Source organism: Branchiostoma belcheri, unplaced genomic scaffold (assembly GCF_001625305.1).
Source record: "Branchiostoma belcheri isolate BF01 breed outbred unplaced genomic scaffold, Haploidv18h27 scaffold13, whole genome shotgun sequence".
In the NCBI taxonomy this organism is placed as follows: domain Eukaryota; kingdom Metazoa; phylum Chordata; class Leptocardii; order Amphioxiformes; family Branchiostomatidae; genus Branchiostoma; species Branchiostoma belcheri.
In genome coordinates, this window is record NW_017802713.1 from 3,200,028 (window position 1) to 3,220,194 (window position 20,167).

Below are 20,167 nucleotides of genomic sequence, written 5' to 3' on the forward strand. Positions count from 1 at the left end.
AATAATAATAATAATAATAATGGGACAGTATGTACTTATACACAAATTAACATTAACTCATCTGTAAACCTCCTTGCAATGTGGCTTTAAAGGTTCAGTTTATATGACTTTAGACATGATTGACAGGAAGTAATTCAATACCTGCAAAAAGAACTGCTGCAGAGATCAGCAAGTTCCCAGCTGGTGTGTTGCGTATGAATGGCTGGCTGCTCCATGTCCTCACATGTTCGCACAAGGTACAAATCTGTGTGATGGACAGGAAGGACCCAATGGTCTCGAGGCGAAGCTTCTGCTTTCCACTACCACAGAGTAGGCAGAGAGAGAAAAGCTGCAGAAGAGCTGAATGGAAGACAAGGTACTTTCTCTCCTCCTGGGGTGGTACTGACTCATCTGGCAGATGAATCTCTTCTGTCTCTAAGTCATCACTAGGTAAAGATTGAAAAAAAATTGGTTTGCACATACATGTAAAGCTGTGATGCCACATTAGGGATTTCAACAAATGTGTTTTACTGTTATGATACTGTGATAAAAGAGGCTATTTGAACAAATGAAGGAATATGTTGCAATTGCTTCTGACCTATCAGTGTCTGACAGCTCCTCCTCTGAGGGAAAGTAGTCCTCATCATCATCGTCATCCTCCTCTTCCTCAGACTCCGGCTCCGAATCGGTGTCCTCATTCTCCGGGGGTGGGGCGAGGAGTGTGCACTGGACCCCTGCGTCAGCGCGAGCAGGAGTGACCTGTGTTGCTGAAGAATAACAAGCAAAATGACTTTGAAATACATGTATTAGCACTGTCAATTCTTCATAGTATTTCAAAATTACATACATAATTGTATAAAATGTCTATTTCAAAACAAAACCATCATTGTCATAAGTGGAAATAATATGTGCCTTAATGCTGATTGTATACAGATAAACTTTTGAAAAAGATGTACAATGGAAAGGAATGTTGCAAAACTCTTGATACAGCTGTAATGCATGAAACATTTTACAGTAACTGTGTTACAAAACACTTGAGCATCACACCATCTTTACCTCTGTGTCTGCCTGATGACTTTGTCTGTGTGCCCACACTGTTTTTCAGCTCAGCTACAACCTGAGGATTGTTTAATTTACATTAGGTTTACCACATAATTTTCAGGATGAAAGAATAGATTGTGTCAAAAGAGTCAAACAAAACAGTGCACCCCTCAGATTCAAAAATCTTGTAACTCTTAGAAGAAGTTCAATTATATCTGACATTTAGTATAGGAGAGAGTTTTCATCACAAAGTATTTATCATTTCAAGTAACATACCTCAATATCAACCTTGTCTTCTGAGAGATTCTGATCCTAAATGAAACAGAAACAGTGTTTTTAAAAACTTGGTCAATAGTTACCACACAGCACATTGTGACTAATGTTTCAATGTATAAGCTTATATTGTTACATAAGCTTATATTGTTACAAAAATAAATAAAATTATTTCTTGCTTACTTGTCCATTGTTCCTTGACAGTTTTTCTTTTCTACTTTGTAACAATTAAAAATTACAATTTAAAGTATCTAAACAAAACCAATACAACATACCTGTACACTTTGTTCCAACAGGTCTGCAATGATCTGTGTGAAAGGTAAATGTACTACATGTATTTGCATTGTACGGCAATTTATATGATACATGTCAAACAATTTACTAGTAAGAGTCCAGCAAGAGATATAAAGACTGACGCTACAGATATGTACGGTACATAAATATCGAAGTCCAGCACTATATATTTTAAAAACTCACTGCAAAAGGGGCCTGCGTGACTTGTGGAAGAGCCGCGTACAAGCTATGTATGTTTACGTATTTTCGCCGGCGCCCCCCTCCCACCCCACGCCCATAATAATACGTTAGCTAAAGCGGAAAGTAAACGAGGCGGCTCCTAATTCTGAAGATATCTACATCTATATCGTCACTCCTGATCTGCCAAGAGTTTATGTTGTGTCACAAGAGTATTCACAGAACGTTACCTGTTGTCGTCTGCGTTTTTCGAACGCCGTACGTGAGCCGCTTACAGCAGACGACGCCCCACTCTCAGCCGGTCCTTCGTCAAACGCATGTACATCCGGCACGGCTGTGGGCTTCAACTGAACGCGTTTACGTATTCCGAATTCCCGCTCGAGTCCGCCGACAAACTGGTCGCTGGAAAAATGACGACTGCACAGTTCGGCTTTCGCCCCTCCCGTCCAGTTGTTTCTACGGCGCTGTACGTACTGGGTCCACAATCGCCTTCTCCGCGGGCTACTTGGAAAACTATGCAAACTAAGTCCTAATTTCGTAGTCCCAGAACAACCATAAGCTACACATCTACGCACCATATTTCTATAATAACAAAGATAAACAAAGATACTGACGAAAAAACTTGGGCTGACAAAAAAACTACATGACAGTTCCTGTCGTCTGCTAAACTATGACGCTCGCGTTCCTACTGTGACGTCACTTCCGGTCTCACTGCCGAGTTTGCACTAGAGTAGAGCTGGTGGATTTAACACTTAGTTTTCGCAAATTCATGGGCGCTTGGATAAAAATGAGGCAATTTCTACAATTACATGTGTGGAAAGCTGTTTATTCCCCAAAATGCACATCCCTTGTTACATAGGGGCTTTAAAGGGTAACATGATGCTAGATCACAGATTTCATAAGCAACCACCAAGCACTTCTACTTATTAATTAATCAAGCATGCAGAACATTGTAATAATATATACGTTTGGGTTACACCTGTGGTTTATGATGCCAAAATGGTTATATTTCACTGTAATATTCATTTTTTTTAAATATCGGTAAGACATCACAAAATATTACAGCGACAAAATGTCCTTATCGTTCGTAAGAGAAGGCTTCTCAACTCCACTGGCAAGGGCCTTGCCCTTCTTCCACTACCCTTTTCTTTCCAGTGCCTCCAACCTTCCCATCATTTTTGTTGCGGATTTTCTTTTTTTGTTGTTTAAAATCGTCTTTCTCTTTCATTTTGACTAGAAATCTTAAAAGGTATATCTCTTCTTCGAACAAGATCAGAGATCATGGATGTCGCCTCCACAAACACCACTTCCGCCATCTCATCCTCGACCTGTTGGTTCTGGTATGCCGGGAAGGCTCTTCTTTCTGCTCTTCAATCGTTCTGTCCATTTCGTCAGCCTCCATGCGGTACACGTTTTTTTTTTTTCTTTTTGCGTCGATATAGCGCTGTTATGGCTCGCGCTCTTGGTCAGCCTTGATCTCGTCCCGGTTGTCTAGCTCGCTGATACCAGGGTTTGCAGGTATCAGTTTTGCAAGCTGACAGTGGAATGAACCTAAACCAATAGCCGATGAAGGACAGAGATAAATATATGAAAACCAGATAGCCAGGAGATGACTCCGAGCGAGCCCGACACAGTGCTTTGATGAGTGATGATTGTGTACTTACCACATGCAGCCCATACCATGTGCACAGGAAGGCATAGTCCCCTGCAGCAAATATGCGCAGCTGAAACTCACCATTGTTGCACCAGTCCTGTAATGCAAATTAGAATTTTATGAACCTGCAAGGAACTGTTACCATTAGACATGTCTTAAATGATTTTGATTGTTATTACCTGTCAAAGTGATATGTCAACTTACATCCATTTTGATCGCTAAAGAGCTGTCACTTTTTGGGAGAAGCGACCGGTTGCTAGATTCAAGTTCTGTCTTTGGCACAAAAGACAGAGAACACGACACACGTTCGCGCTGTGTTAGTGTTTGGAGTTGGGGTGTTCTTTGTTCAGAAGTTTGTAGGTCATCTTAAACGACCCTCCTCCATGGTCACCCCCGATCTTTATCCAGATTCCCCTCTCGGGGATGGCGTTGTGCCAGGTGACACTGCTGCAGAAGACAAAAATAGTGTATCTCAGGTTGTTTATAATTAACCTATACCTTCTTAGCTTGTTCTAAAATAAGATGTCAAACTGATTTGACATATTGGAGACTTTCTTTGCATCTCTACAGATTATTGTAGATCGCATCCGTGAGGGAAGTGAGGTACGCGCAAGGATGGAGCTGTACTGTGCCAGGGTGTTGACTCCCTTATTATATAAGCAGATTCTAGGATAAATTTTGAAATTCGGGGAGAGCTATCAGGTTACCGGAGTTCCGCGCGCGGCTTCCTCGGAGCCTGTCTCAACGGTAAATATTTTCTTAAAAATAAAAAATAAACACTTTTACAGTCACTCTTTTGTCCAAATGTGATAGAATCCGCACTGGATATACCTCAAATGTTGTTTTGTTTACAGCGCTGAAATATGTGTAAAATCAGCATTAAGCGCGTTACATGCTTATTTTAAAACATGTCGATACTATCGAAACAACTTATTTAAACCGGCCCTGGATTCCCTAGAAAATTCTCAGTTGATGCATTTTATAAAACATTATAACAAAATTGAGATTTGAGTCGGACATTTTTTTTTCTAATTTCAAAGTTTAATTGTTTCTAATGCCGAAAAAGGCACAAAATATTTAACTTCTAAGACCAATAATTCCAGAATTATTATTGCAAAAAATTCCTTACAGGGACATCTCATCACTGCCCAGACTCATCTTTTTAACACCCTTCTCCATGGCTTGGTACTGCATGTGGGAAATGGATTCACTGATTTTTTTTTTTTTCATCTTCAGTACTGTGTTTATCTTCGCCTCCAAGTCTTGTACCTCTTCTTCATATCATACTCATAGAGTTCAAGATCCTCTGGATTCTTCTCTTTGTTAGCCGTCGTTGGTACTAACGTTTAAAGACATGTATATGTTAAAAACGATGGCACCCCACTGAGAATGATCTGAACCTCTAAACCGTTATATTTATTTTACCTGGCTGCTGGAAGAAGACATTGAGCAATCATCAAACAACATAGACGAAATCATATCTTCTATGGCCGGGGATGTAAGTTTGGGGGTTTATTTTCAATGTTTAGATGTTTATTTTATCCTCCGAAGACTACTTGGACTACTTGCAATACACAAATATTGGAGACCTCAGTTAGGAATTGGAACTAAACATTTAGACTTTAAGACTTGGCAGAAATAGCACCCTAACATCAAGACACATGGCATTCTTAAGGCCAACTAATGATTAGAGCCACAGATGCTCTGTAGTGATCTGGAACCAAGTATACAGGGTAATGTCTCTTTGTGTCTGTGCCTTAATTATCTAGGAAAAATGGCCCCCTACAAGTGTGCACTGTACCAATTTTAATTTTAAAACTTACATGGCTTAAATCCTTATAGTCATATTTCATGACCTTCCGCACTACAGTGGCACTTTAGGCATGAAGCACATCATGCATGGATGTAGAGGTCACGCGGCCCTTGCGTTGCTCACGCCATAAAGGAGACTCTGACTGCCCCACTGTAGCTTTGGTGAGGTTTGCGATTTGCTCGGTGGTGCACTGCACATCCTCAAGTATGCTGTCTACAGAGACTGTGGATGACAGACATGACCTGTACACCACAGGGGGAGAGTGTATGTGTTAATATCTGACTCTTCTTCTTATGCAGTGTCCGTATCCTCCTCATCTTTAAAAAAACAGCACCAGCAGTATAGGACACAGACTCCTCAGCTGTGAGAAAGCAGCAGCGGTCTCTTCTTCACTGAGTGGTGGCACATGTACATCACACTGTGGCTTCCGACGCACCCTCTTGCTCTGGACCCCATGTCTTGGATGATAGAGATCCATTTCCTCTGCTCTTTGTGGATCAGCCTGAAAGAAAAAATTAAAAAAAATGAATTATCAATAATATCCTTTCGACATATAAATAGAAATTCAGCTGTCACAATTATGTTAGTCCTATATAGTATGTTGCACATGTCAAAGTCAGGATCATGTAGAGTGAATGTTAAGAGTGTATATGCACTGTCAGTAGAATGTATATGTAACTATAAACGTACCCACAATAGCTTGTCAACTTACCTACTTAAAACAACCTACCCACAGTTACGTAATGTTAAGCTGGATCAAGCAACAATTACCTTTTCACCCACAACGTTTTTAAGTAGTGGATGGTCAAGACCTCTTCTAGGCGCTCAAAATTCTCAAACACAACGCTAGGGCCAGATAACGACTCCCGCTCTTTATCCAACTGAGGGAAGGTCTTGATGACGGTTTTTTTTTTTTCAATATACGCCACCATTTTTTTTTAATGTCTTGATTGCTTAAACCTGGAAGGTTCACCTCGTGTGCGGGACGACTTCATTTCAATCTCGTGCGCCAGTGCCTTTACAACTCGTACGGTAAGGGAAACCCTTTTCCGCGAAATTCTTGGCGTAGGTGACGATTGCCTGTTCCTCATCTTCGGCCATGAACGTATGTCGGCCGACCACATCGTCACATCGCCCCTTTAACCTATCTTTCAATGTTGTCTTCGGCTCGAAACCACTAACAAACTGATCTCTGGAAAAGTCCCGACTACACAGTTCCGCTTTTGCCCCTCCCGTCCAGTTGTCACTACGTATACGGCGGTCCACAATCGCCTTCTCCTCGGGATGCTTGGAAAACTATGTAAGCTAAGTCCTAATTTCGTAGTCCCAGAACAGCCATAAGTAACACATCTACGCACCATATTTCTCTAACAACAAAGATAAACAAAGATACTGACGAAAAAAAATTGGGCTGACGAAAAAACTACATGACAGTTCCTGTCGTCTGCTAATGCTGAGGTCACAATTCCTACACGGGGCCCGGCCGGGCAGCTTTTTGGAACGAAAAATACGATATGAAAGACAACAAAACGCAAAAAGTTCTTAGTAACAATCATGGGCACTTTTTCTGTATATTCTTGACATGAATTGTTAATTTTTCGTTCATACAAACAGCCCGGCCGGGCCCTGGTTTGGAAATGTGACCTAAGCATATAAACAACCGCGTTCCTACTGTGACGTCACTTCCGGTCTTGCTGCCCAGTTTACACCAGGGTGGAGCTGGTGGACTTAACACTCAGTCTTCGCAAATTCATGGGCGCTTGGATAAAAATGAGACAATTTCCACAATTACACGTGTGTAAAGCTGTTTGTTTATTCCCCAAAATACACATCCCCCGTTGCATGGGGGCTTTTAATCGGATACTAGTAAATAACAACACAATAGAAAATAAGCATTCCTATATACAGCCAAGACTTTGTCAATATGCGATCTTGATAAGATTGAGAACGTAAATTTGTTGTTCGCCGTGTATTACAGTGTAGATAGAAATGAAATACCATTATAATTCTATTACAATTAGAAGACTTGAAATACAATTACAATTAGAATAATGGATATAAAAAAACCATATATGATCTTAACCCTCAGAGGACGTCATCAAATTGGAAGTGCATACAGAAATTGTACGTAAAATTGCGGGACCTCAGCTCACATTTTGGAAAGCTTAGAACATGTATAATCTGAAAATAAGTAAAAGACTGTATGTTGTTAATAATAATAATAAAATATATTTCACATAAAGAACTGGAATTTTTTTCCGCATAGTCAAGAAAATTTTTGACATGTGCAACAATATCACCTACAGTGTCTCAAATCTAGACCCTCCGTGACCTTCAGAGACTGGTAGTTCCCAAATACCGGCTTCGGTATAGCCAGCAGGAACCTTGAAGAGAGCCCACGCTCTATGTTGCCATGCTGACTCATTACATTGTACATCACGTCTGGTTGGCTGAACCCAAGTACGTTAAGCGCAGTCTTCTCCATCTCAAAGTTATTAATCTTTCTGGGTACAGGTTCTGGGATCCGCATGCTTGATCAGGGCTTACACCGATCAGGTGGTTGGTCTGTGTAGCTCTAATCCTTGCCACGGGGTCTGCAATGCCACACGTTGTGCGTGAGATGCTGTTGAACAGAGCATGCACCTGTTCGATGCCCTGTTCCCCCATAAAGCCAAGTCCAAATCCCCACTGTTGGATGACAGGCACAACGTGGACCTCCAACATGTGCATCTTGACTGGTATTGTTCCCTGTGGCACATGTTCCCTGTAGAAGTCCATGAAGGAGGAAATGACACTTTCTGGAAGAAGGTTAAGGCAAAAAATATTGTATACATTACCGAGACAAAGCTGAATTAATGTGCAAATGATTGGAAGTCACAAAGAAGTATTGCTTTCAAGTGTAAGGAAGCCTTACTCAGATCAGCTATTGCCCTATCGTCCATCGGGTCATAGTGGGAATAGCCCGCATGTCATCTGCTGAACCGCACCGAGAGAAGAGTTGCTGGAACTTCCATGCAGTTGATGTTGTAGGGAATGTTTGGTTAAGTGATAGTTAAGTCAAGAACAAGAAATCATATGAGATGAACTACAAGTTGGTTGAAAAAATCGATATTGAGCAAACAAGCATCCAATAACACAAGCTTTTGTTTGAGGAACGACTGACATCAAGTGTGTAAAAAGCTTCATTGAAGTATCAGGGGTTAAACTAGGGACAGGGGCAGGTCGTCGTACTTCTCCATCATGTTGTCCACTGTGGTTTTCACAATTGACGTCAACTCTTGAATGGCGTCATTCTGTGAATATAAATGTTACAACTGTAAATTCCAAATCAATAATAAATATACTGCATTGTTTTTAATTAGTAATATCGTTAATTACAGAGACTACAAGGAGTTAAGAAGTACTTGCTTACAACATTCTATTCACGTGGTTGTCAATAAAAGATTGGCTATGGTACGCCTGGCGCTTGAAGTTGAATCTCTGCAGCTTTGCATCTCTGCAGGTGGTCGAAGATGGCGTCCTTCAGGGAAGACACATACGCACAAGGCTGGAGCTGTACTGTGCCGTGGGTACCATCTCCCTTTACAGAAAAGGGTAGCTTTTCTGCGTTGACCTGGATGCCGGAAAGTAGCTCTGCAGCTGTTTTCCGTGACGTCCTCTCACTTTCCATGGTCACACTATGTTGTTTGAGCCATCTGTAAGAGAACAGGAATTTTAAATCACATACAATATATGTCTTAATCTTATTCTGAAAGACTTGCAGAGAAGGCCTTTGTATTTGGACTTAGAATTGTAATGAAATTTTTGGCCGTACCTTCTGAGTTTTCTGCACTGGCTAAATTTTCAATGCAGAATTGTAGTTGGCATTGGTTTACAAAATATGCATGTGGTTGTATATGAGATTGCATTTTATAACAACTTGACTGTTGTTCTTTAAGATATCTGATAATAAATGGAATGGACAGGACATGGCTATAGCCGGCATGCATCTACCTTGATGCTTGCGGCTTGATGACAATTTCCAGTGTCTTTATTATATATATATAGACTGGTTTATTGTTGATAAACAAATAAATCCCAGGACCCACTGGCAGCCGAGATGCATTCGGCTGAATTGTTGGGTCCGGTTACAAAATACAACATTATTACGATTACAAATGGGTTATACAGCTGTTTACTCACATAGGGATAAAATTTAACAATTGTTTAAAATCTTAAATACACCATACTATTATTACAAACATTGAAATATCTTAAAAGAGTAATTTGTCGAAAGGTTCTTAAAAACGTTACAGTAAAGATAAGATTTGATAAGTCCTCATTGGTACTAGTATCCAAATTTTGCAGAGACGAACTAGCTCCCTCAAAATTAACAGTTAAGGTTAAGTTAAGTTAACATTATTAATGTTGATCAGTTGAACATAGAGAAATTGATCAAATTGATTCCAGATAAGACATTGTATTTAGGTAGCCTTTGAGTAGCAAGAAGGGGGATCTCTGTTTTATCTGTCTGTGCCCAGAGGCAGGGTTTCTTTTTTTTAAATTTCAGCTTTCATACCAAAAGAATGTCAGTTGACGCCATGCCATACTCTCACGTAACGTTATCAGAGAACCAATCTACAAACACCATGTTTTTCTCACTTCGAGACGAATTGGTCTGGAGTTAAAATGTCAGACAAATTTTTTAGAACAAGAAGAGAGAAGGGAAATAACTATTTTCTTTTGCTTTACTCCATATGCATGTGCATGAACACAAACGATAAGTATGTATTCTGACGCTCATGTCTTTCATTCAAATAGAAAACACCCAAGTCTACGTATACGGTCTTACAACAACTTCTTATTCAATGCATGGGATCAATGGGGGCAGGGAGGTACAATTGCTGTTGTACTAACATAATTTGCAGGTAGACGTTGTATTTACTTTTTTAATGGTGTCGATTTAGAGCACGGAATCAGGACATCGCAAGTGAAAGCGTCGTCATAATCCAAAGGCAGGGTTTCTTTTTTTCAATTTCAGCTTTCATACCAATAGAATGTCAGTTGACGCAATGTCATACTCTCACGTTATGTTATCAGAGAACCAATCTACAAACACCATGTTTTTCTCACTTCAAGACGAATTGGTCTGGGAGTTGAAATGTCAGACACAATTTGTAAAAGAAGAGAAGGGAAATAACTTTTTGTCTGTGCTTTACTCCATATGCCTGTGTATGAACACAAACGATATAGATGTATCCTGGCGCTCATGTCTTTCATTCAAATAGAAAACACCCAAGTCTACGTATACGGTCTTACAACAACTTCTTATTCAATGCATGCGATCAATGGGGACAGGGAGAGACTATTGTACTAACATAATTTGCAGGTAGACGCTGTATTTACTGTTTTTTTAACCCTCAACAGTACACCTTCCCGGACTGATTAATCTGTACACCTGGGGTCCGCGCGGACCCCAGAGCAGTTTTTTGCTAATTTTTAGAAATTATCAACATGCTACCAGCTCAAGTGTTTTGCAAACTGACGTGGGAACCTCTGTGTCCACATTACATACAAAAATCATACATTTTGAACTTTTTCTATTTTTTGGTGAAGAAAAGAAGACAAGAAGAAATACACGATTTTTAAACCCATTTCAGACTGAAGGGGCTTTTGAGGCCCAACTTTGATCTCAGATAGCGGCTAAACGGCTTGCGCTAGAAGTATCAAATTTGGAGACCTTTCCTAAAATGTCTCTGCGAAAAAGTTCATATTAGTTTAATACTAGTAAGTTGATGTTTTTTTGTGTTGCCATGGCAACGGGTTTCTAGCAGGCAGTTTTTTTGAAAATAGAAGTAATTTTGGTTTAAACATAAAAATTTTCTGAGTTTTATATTAAATTACACTTCTTTTCCAACATTAATAACATCTTACATAATTAAATATAAGTTAAATCATTTAATATGCATACAATATGCTAATTTGTTGACGTCATTGGTCAAAATCCAATATGGCGGACTATATTATTAGCTCTGACGTCATATGACGTCATAATTACAACAAAGTTATTGAAATTTAATTCTATTACTACACCATTCTCTGAAAACTTGGTAGACATACGATGAGTGGATAAAAACATATAAAAACGGAAATAAGGTAATGTATAAGAACGCCAGTGTATCCATTATGATCGAAAGCCGGCTGGGGTCCGCGCGGACCCCAAAAGAAAATCAGATATAATTTTTTTTATAAATGGTAGAAACGGAGTTTTCTGCACTGCATTGAGAGACAGCTTTGTGGGTGACAATTACCTAAAATATCAGAAAAAAATCTTTAGAAACAAAAAAGATATTACAGAATATATAGTGCTGGGGTCCGCGCGGACCCCAGGTGTACTGTTTAGGGTTAATGGTGTCGATTTAGAGCACGGAATCAGGACACCACAAGTAGAAGCGTCGTCATAATCCAGAGGCATTGTTTCTTTTTTTTTTTTTAATTTCAGCGTTCATACCAAAAGAATATCAGTTGACGCCATGCCATACTCTCACGTTACGTTATTAGAGAACCAATCTACAAACACCATGTTTTTCTCACTTCAAGACGGATTGGCCTGGAGTTGAAATGTCAAACACAATTTGTAAAAGAAGAGAAGGGAACTAACTTTTTGTCTGGCTTTACTCCATATGCATGTGGATGGACACAATCTATGATAGACATTAAATGCGATTCTTGTTTAATTCATTATAACAACTTGACTTTTGCACAATTGAAGGATATCTGATTAGTACTTGAATGGAAATATTAACTATTAACAACAAATATTACTTTTTGTATTGTTTTGTCATTTTTTGGTATGGCGGCTATGAAAAGGTGTTTAATGTCAGAAACACTTGTTTTGCCATGCCATCCACAGTGCATATTGTACGTGGTAAAACTTAATAAATAAATAAATAGATAAAAGAAATAAATACTCTACAGTTGCTGAAATTACCAAAGTCTTTGTCTTTTATGTTAATCAGATTAAAATAAAGAAAGTTACCGAGTTTGTTTAAGAAAAGGGACAGTATTTAGGGTTTCAGTAGAAAGATTGGATGCATATGTGTTTTATCTGATAGTGTGTCTGAGTCCCGAAGCAGTATCACTTTTTTAATTTCAGCTTTCATACCAAAAGAATGTCAGTTGACGCCATGTCATACTCTCACGTTTCGTTATCAGAGAACCAATCTACAAACACCATGTTTTTCTCACTTCAAAACTTGTCTGGAAGTTTTAAAATGTCAGACAATGTTTGTAGAAGAAGAACGAGAAAATGGAAATTACTTCTTTGCCTGTGCTTGACTTAATATACATATACTTTTGTGAACCCGCTTGTGGTTTGTTGTGCATGTTGCCATGACAACAGACGATAGCATATGTATGTATTCTGACGTTCATGGTTTTGCTTCAAATAGAAGACACTCGACTTTTCACAACATTATCTTGTTCAATGCATGCGATCCATCTGGACAGCGAAGAACAGTTCCTCTTTTGCTAACATGATACGTAGGTAAACGTTGTCTTTTTTTTTGCTTTCACGGAGAGATCACGGCTATCAGGAACTGTTCCAATGCTACAGTTATGATAATTAATAACATCATAGGGATTTATTGTAAGTAAATGTGAGCAAATGTTAATGTTTATCAGCTTGTAGGCTTCGTTGGCAAACGATAAAGACACTAGGTAGTAGTATTCTGCGAAACAAAACAAAACAAAAACATGGAATTAAGTGCAGTGACTTTGCTCATTACCCTGGGATTTCTGTGGACAGGATGCTTTTGTTTACCGGATAAATGTAAAGTAAAGAAGTATTTGTCTATCACTAAGGTTGACTGTAATAAGCTAGGTCTCGTAGCGATGCCTGACGATATACCGCCCAACGCTGCACGGTTTGATATCGCGCACAACAACATCAGAAAAGTTACGTACCTGCCGCCACTGCCGCTACTGATAACACTGGACCTGAGCTATAATTACATTGAAACTGTATCCTGGATGTCTCTGCGAACTTTGCCATATTTAAACATACTTTTACTACAAGGGAACCAACTGAAGTATGTAAAGATCGACGTCGTGATTGCGCATCTCCCGAAGCTTGTTTATATAAATCTAAGTATGAACAAACTTGTATCATTCTCTCAAAACGAACTGGAGTGGCCACCGGTGTTCACAGTAGCAATTTCCAACAACCCATTTCACTGTGACTGTGAGCTGTCCTGGCTGATTATCAAGATGACGTGTTTAAAAGCCTGTAAGGGGAACCAGCGAAAGGATTGTTGTTCTTCATGTTCAGCCTGTTTTCTTCGAATGTCTCCCAACGGAATGTTTAACTGCTCAAGTCCGAGTCAGCTGCGAGGGCGCCATTTGTCCACTGTATCCACCGAGATGACGCACTGTGGAACGACTCACCAAGCCGAGACCAACACCACACAAATCCAAAAACTGAAGAAAACGCCGTACGATATCAAGAGCTCGGCAAGGATGTCGACAAGACCTACACCGATCAATGACTCTGAATCAACTACCGGAAAAAAAGACACGACAGAAAAACCTGGGCATCAGCGTCCAGTTATGATCATATATGTCATGATTCCGCTTAAAATCTGCCTGACTTTGATGTCTATTATTTTCCTTGTTCGGTATTTTGTTAAACGTGATATTTGCTGCAGTTCTCCGGAAAATGCCACCATTGGTGTAGACCGCCATTCCATTCCCTTACGTGTACGGCAGATGGTACCACCACCAGCAAACCCTTCATCATACAACACTGCTTCTGCAGGCGGCTCTAACCACAGGCAACCGGTTGCATGTCAGATTCACAACCCTCACCGCGCTTCAGTACTCAGCACTGAGTCGGGTTGTAGCACTGAGGCTGGTTAAAGCATTGAGGCAGGTTGTAGCACTGAGGCTGGTTGTAGCATTGAGGCAGGTTGTAGCACTGAGGCTGGTTGTAGCACTGAGGCAGGTTGTAGCACTGAGGCAGGCTGTAGCACTGCGGCAGGTTGTAGCATTGAGGCGGGTTGTAGCACTGAGGTAGGTTGTAGCACTGAGGCTGGTTGTAGCACTGAGGCAGGTTGTAGCACTGATGCAGGCTGTAGCACTGCGGCAGGTTGTAGCATTGAGGCGGGTTGTAGCACTGAGGCGGGTTGTAGCACTGAGGCGGGTTGTAGCACTGAGGCGGGTTGTAGCACTGAGGCAGGTTGTAGCACTGAGGCAGGTTGTAGCACTGATGCGGGTTGTAGCACTGAGGCTGGTTGTAGCACAGGGGCGAGCTGTGGCACATAGGCAGGTTCTACATGTAGCACTGAGCTATGAGGCAGGTTGTAGCACAGGGGCGTTATTTAACTTCTTGAACTTACCCAAAATACTCAGAAGCATGTATATGTCACAGTAGAGATGCAAATCCAGTAGAGTCGGCAACTCTACTAGTAGTGGTTCAAATGAATACATTAAGTGAAAACTCATTCTTCGCATCTACGTTTTTCAGTTCAAACATGACTGGAAACACACAAAAGAGTTTCAGTCAAAAATTGATATTCTACATGGGTGTCGAAGCAGACGCTCTGTCATACTTTCAGGTAGTATAATCAACCAACCCGTCAGCCCCCCACGTCAAGAGATAATGTCTACCTGACGCACATGTCTAGCCCGTATGCCGTTTCGTTGTGTATGTATGAATGTCACGTTGTCATTGCCTTTGCTTCAAATCGAAGACATTCAAATCAACGGTCTCACACCAGCTTCTCCAATGTGATCCACCGGGACATGGACCTACATTTGCCATTTTACTAAAATAACACCCAGCAAAAGCATTATATTTCCGTTTAGGGCTGTCCTAATGTAAAGCACAGGAAGCCACAAGGTGTGCTGTACTAATGCTACAATTATGATAATATTTAATGTCTATCATCAGCATGTAGGCTTTTTTTTTTCAAACGTAGGGGTGAGACGCTTCGAAATTCAAAGTCCGCCAAAGAAAACAAAACCATGAAAGTAAGTACACGTTGTTTTCTCGTTACGTTGGGACTTCTGTGTACAGGATGTTTTTGTCTACCTGATGGATGTGAAGTTAAGAAGTTCTTCTTCTTCTTCTTCTTAGTTCCTCTAACAACCCCGTAAGGGGTATCGCTGGAGGGGGGGGGGGGGAGGTGCGTGGACCTCACGGTAAGGAGGGCCGAAAGGCCTCCACAGATTGTGCCTGTATGGCCTGGGCAGGTAAACTGTTCCACTCTCGTATCGAGCGTGGGAAAAATGAAAATTTGAAACAGTCTTTCGTTTCAGGAATAATATTGTATTTAAAGGCGTGGCTACCTCTGGTGCGCCGCTGTGCAGGAATAAGATATTGTTCAGAGGGTATGCGCATGTAACCGTGAGTTATTTTGAACATTGTAGTCACACGTGCCTCTCTTCTTCTGTTGGCGAGAGTGGGCCATTGGAGTGTTTGCAACATTTCGGTCACACTACTGGTGCGGCCATAGTCACTCATGACCATCCGGGCTGCCCTGCGTTGTACGCGCTCAACTGCCTGCACCCCACCAGTTGTGTTACAGTTCTACGGTGTCCGTTGACTGTGATAGCCTAGGTCTCATGGTGGTGCCAGATGATATACCCTCCAACTTTGGGCGGTTTGATATCGCGTTTAACAACATTAGAAACGTTACGTACCTGCCGCCACTGCCTCAACTGAGAACTCTGCTGGATCTGAGTTTTAATTCTATTAAAACACGGCGGTCTGTCACTACGCCATTCTTTCCCATTGCTAGGCGCGTTCTAAAAAGTATCGGGTTACAAGACGCTATTTTGGCCTGTTTTGGACTACCAGTAAAACACTTGAAAATAAACAAATAATATTTAGTTGTAAATTTCGTCAAATTAAAATGAAAATATCGTCTTAACATCCTGTAAATGTTAGCTTTTTATGTTAAATCAATGATCTTTAAAAATTCGCTCAGAAAGACGATTATTTTCGGGTTTCCGAGCACAAGTCATGTAACGTTTTAAGGCAAACATCGTTCAAACCTGGCTACGTATATTGCACCAGATCCTCGATTTTTATATTTTTCGCTGACTAGGGATCAAATAAAAAATCGTGTTTTAGGGATTTTTTAATTTCTGATTTTAAGTCTAGTTTTTGTCGACATATTGGTGAAAAAAATGTATTTTTTAACATTTTTCTCATTAAATTACCCATAATTCAAAATTGAGGCCATTTTTCAAAAATCCCTAAAACACGATTTTCGGGACAACTGTGACAGTCATTTTGAGCCGTAAATGGGGTATGCTTGACTCTCCATGTTTCCAGGTTTGAACGAGTTTTGCAGACATGTCATGTCGCCAGAAAGTGTGCATTGTGTTATTCATACAGGCGTAAAGAATCATATAAGTATTCAACTTGAATACTTATATGATTTCAAGGTCACCCAAGGATACGACAGTAGCTTCGCTACATGTCACATACCCACCAAAAATTATAGCGGACATGTACTGTCCAGGAAACTGATTGTATCTATAGAAAAGTGTTGTTTTTTATCTGTTGCGAAGCACTCGGGCAGAAGGGCTTCTTTTGTCGCTTTGTTGTAAATGACCGCAGGTGACCCCGAAATGGAATGCGGGTTCGATTCGAATTGCCCAGATCGAACACGATCGAACACAGTTCGGATTCTATGAAATGTGGGAACTTTGCAGCCCAGATTTTACCACCGTGAAACTGTGTCCTGGATGTCTCTGCGGACTTTGCCAGCTTTGACCGCTCTTTTTCTACAAGGAAACCAACTTACGTACGTAGAGTTTGACATCGTCGTTGCGCATCTTCCGAAGCTGAAATATGTGAATCTAAGTATGGACAAACTTGCATCATTCTCTCAGTACGCACTGGGATGGCCATAGGTGACCGAATTAGTAATCAACAATAACCTCTTTTACTGTGACTGTCACCTGTCCTGGCTGATCACGAAGATGGAGTGTTTACAAGCCTGTAAGGGAAAATATAGACAGGCTTGTTGTTCTTGGTGTTCAGATTGTTTTATTCTTTTAAGTCCACACGCACGTTTTGACTGTAAAAGTCCGAATCAACTGCATGGGCGCCATTTGTCCACTGTGTCCACCCAGCTGATGGACTGTGGAACGACCCAACAAGCCGAGATCAAACTACAGAGCACAGAAAATGGCACTTTTCTCATCAACTGTTCGGGAACCAACATCGCACAGTCTCCATCATTGGAGAAAGAACCGTACATGATCCATAGTCTCAAAATTGCTACACCTACCATTGCTTCAACATCTGTAACGTCTATGGGCATGTAGAAAAGAATAACCAATACGTTGTTGTGGTTTTCATTATTGAAAAATGTATGACTGTAGTTTTTATTTCCTGCTTCGTCCGGCTCATAGTGAGGAAAAATCGCCGGAAATATACTAACAAGGACGCAGATCACCAGTCTTCTATTAACTTAAATCAGATCGTGCTGCCGATAGAAAACATTTCATACGACAAAACTGTTGCAGGAGGTTCAAACCCCAGACAACCAGTTGCACATAGAATTACACTTACGTCACCGATAGTGAACTCAACGCACCAGTGCACATCTAACCAAGGTTTGGATGGCATGTCTTTGGTTTCCCCGGGTAAAAAAACAAGTATACACCATCACTAGAAAACTCTGAAAACTCCAAAATGACCGTTTCGCACAACACAGAGCGCCATGCGGAACATATTAAGAAGAAGAAGGTCTCCCGTGCTCTCGCCCGAGCGTAGGGTGGTGCCCATCTCCATTTCGTAGCCCTTGGGCGACACACAATTGTGCAATGCACTACAGAAGGGGGCTGGTCCGCTGGTAGTGCTGTGTGTTTGACCTTCCCACACTCTTTCTCATATGTGCTGAGTGCTAAGCAGAGAAAGAAGTGTGTACCATTTTTTAAGTCTTTAGTATGACCCGGCCGGGGTTTGAACTCACGACCTCCCGGTTACAAAGCGAGCACTCTACCAATTGAGCTATTGCACCGGAACATATTAACCATCCAAGAAATGCAGCATGTATTGTGTATAAAGGTATGGTTCCAACAATAAGTTTGGATAAACATGCTCCTCATACAACACTTCAGAAGGCTTGAGTCGCGAGCACGACCTTTGTGATAATGACAATAGAGAATATAGTAGGCTGCATCTGTAGGCTACATCATCATTCAGTCCTTGTGTTTCGTAGAATTAATTCCTTTAATAAGTTGATCCTCTGGCATTATCTACTTATACTATTAATTTTTTTAATGTAACACCAGGACATTTAGTTGTGTTGGAATAATCTGATATTGTTTCATAGAAAATCTGATATTTTGAAGAACTTTACGCAAATGCCACCTTTCAGATTTACAGAGTCTGAACTGAGTGGGCACTTACATTCAATCTTTTACGTAGCGAGTAAAGCTTAAACTGAATTGTTCATAGAGACTTTACATTTATCTGTACCAAAATAAGCATTTTCAAATTATCGTTGGTTGATTTCTGTTGATGATAAGTTGATATTAACTTTTTTTTCTTATTCTTTTATTCCTGTTATATTACCACCTTTTCCAGTGCACAAAATGGTGTACAAAATATTATTGTACACTTCATTAGATTTGATGTGATTCTTTACTGTAAAACTGCACGTTTGATCTTTTGATTATTAATGAAATGTAAACATCTACATTTTTGACAAATAAATTTTGCACAGCACTTGAAATGTTCAGTGTTTGTCTTTTCTGTCGTTCAGAATGTAGCATATCCTTTATGAGTGAAAATATTAGAATTGATATCATGGAAGAAACAAAGTATTTTGGTAAATTTAGGGGGTGGCATATCTGATTGTGCCCAGAGATAGGATTCATTTTTTTTTTCAATTCCAGCTCTCATAACAACCGTAGCCCCAAGTTATGTAGTCAGAGAACCAATCTACAATCTCTTCTTCTTCGATACCCCCAAATAACCCAGCGAGGGGTGCCGTTAGGGGGGGGGGGAGGTCCAGGTTAAGGCGGGCAGGCCGCCAGCCCGGCCCGGAACGACTCAACATTGCGAGCCATAACTACCAGGCCGGGTAAGGAGTTCCACTGTGGGACAGTGCGGGGGAAAAGAGAATCTGTAGGTGTCTGTGCATTTGTTTGAGTGAGTGACTCCCTCGGGTACGCCCCTGTGTGGGCTGCAAAAAACTGCCGGTTTGAGTGTTGATTGCAATAATGTTGTGGGCTATTTTGAAAACTGTTGTAAGACGGGCGCTCCTCGCCCTTTCAGAGAGAAGAGACTGCAGGTAATTCCACGCAATTTTCTCCAAGACGAATTCGTCTGCATGGAATGGGAGCATCGGAGACAATTTCTAGAAGAAGAGTAGAGAAAGATAAATATTGATTTGCGTGCTTTGCTTCATATGTGCCTATCTTTTTACAAACTCGAGGGACAAACACAAGAATGGGATAGGGGGTACCGGTTATTTTATCTTGCCTTAGCTTGTCATTATCAAATTAAAACATACCGTAGCTCCAATACTAACAATACATGTACATATGTATAACAGAGGAAAGCATAAGTTCGCCGTTTCCCCCTAAATTCTACATCTGAAACTAAATTTCACGTACCAGGTGATGCTATTGAGTTTAAGTGAGAATACCATTGTAACAATACACAAAGAAAAAAACTAGAGGTAGATAATTTACCTTTAGTATGGTACTGTGGCGAATGTAACCGGCAGCCATTTTCCTTGTCCTTGGTGCTGAATCGCCTTCATGTAAATTAACCACGCTTTTTTAGCAATTCACAGCCGTCAAAACACACAAAAAAAAAATCGAATAGCCCACAGATAGTGAGAAAGCAATCAGGAAAGGTTCGATTAAAGGTAATAAGATACACATCCCCTGGGAAAGGTACTTCTAAGTGTAAATAGACACAGTAAGGA

General features: G+C 40.6%; 1 protein-coding gene across 1 annotated transcript; it reads right to left on the reverse strand.

Moving 5' to 3' along the window:
• Nucleotides 1-40: 40 nt before the first annotated feature.
• On the reverse strand, nt 41-3,628 carry LOC109463723. The gene is made up of 8 exons (XM_019760572.1): nt 3,623-3,628; nt 3,445-3,515; nt 1,995-2,265; nt 1,569-1,601; nt 1,297-1,332; nt 1,036-1,096; nt 578-746; nt 41-425 (listed from the first exon to the last, which is right to left on the reverse strand). The coding sequence occupies exons 1-8, from the start codon at nt 3,626-3,628 to the stop codon at nt 110-112; spliced, it is 963 nt and encodes a 320-aa protein (XP_019616131.1). The 3' UTR covers nt 41-109.
• Nucleotides 3,629-20,167: the final 16,539 nt, after the last annotated feature.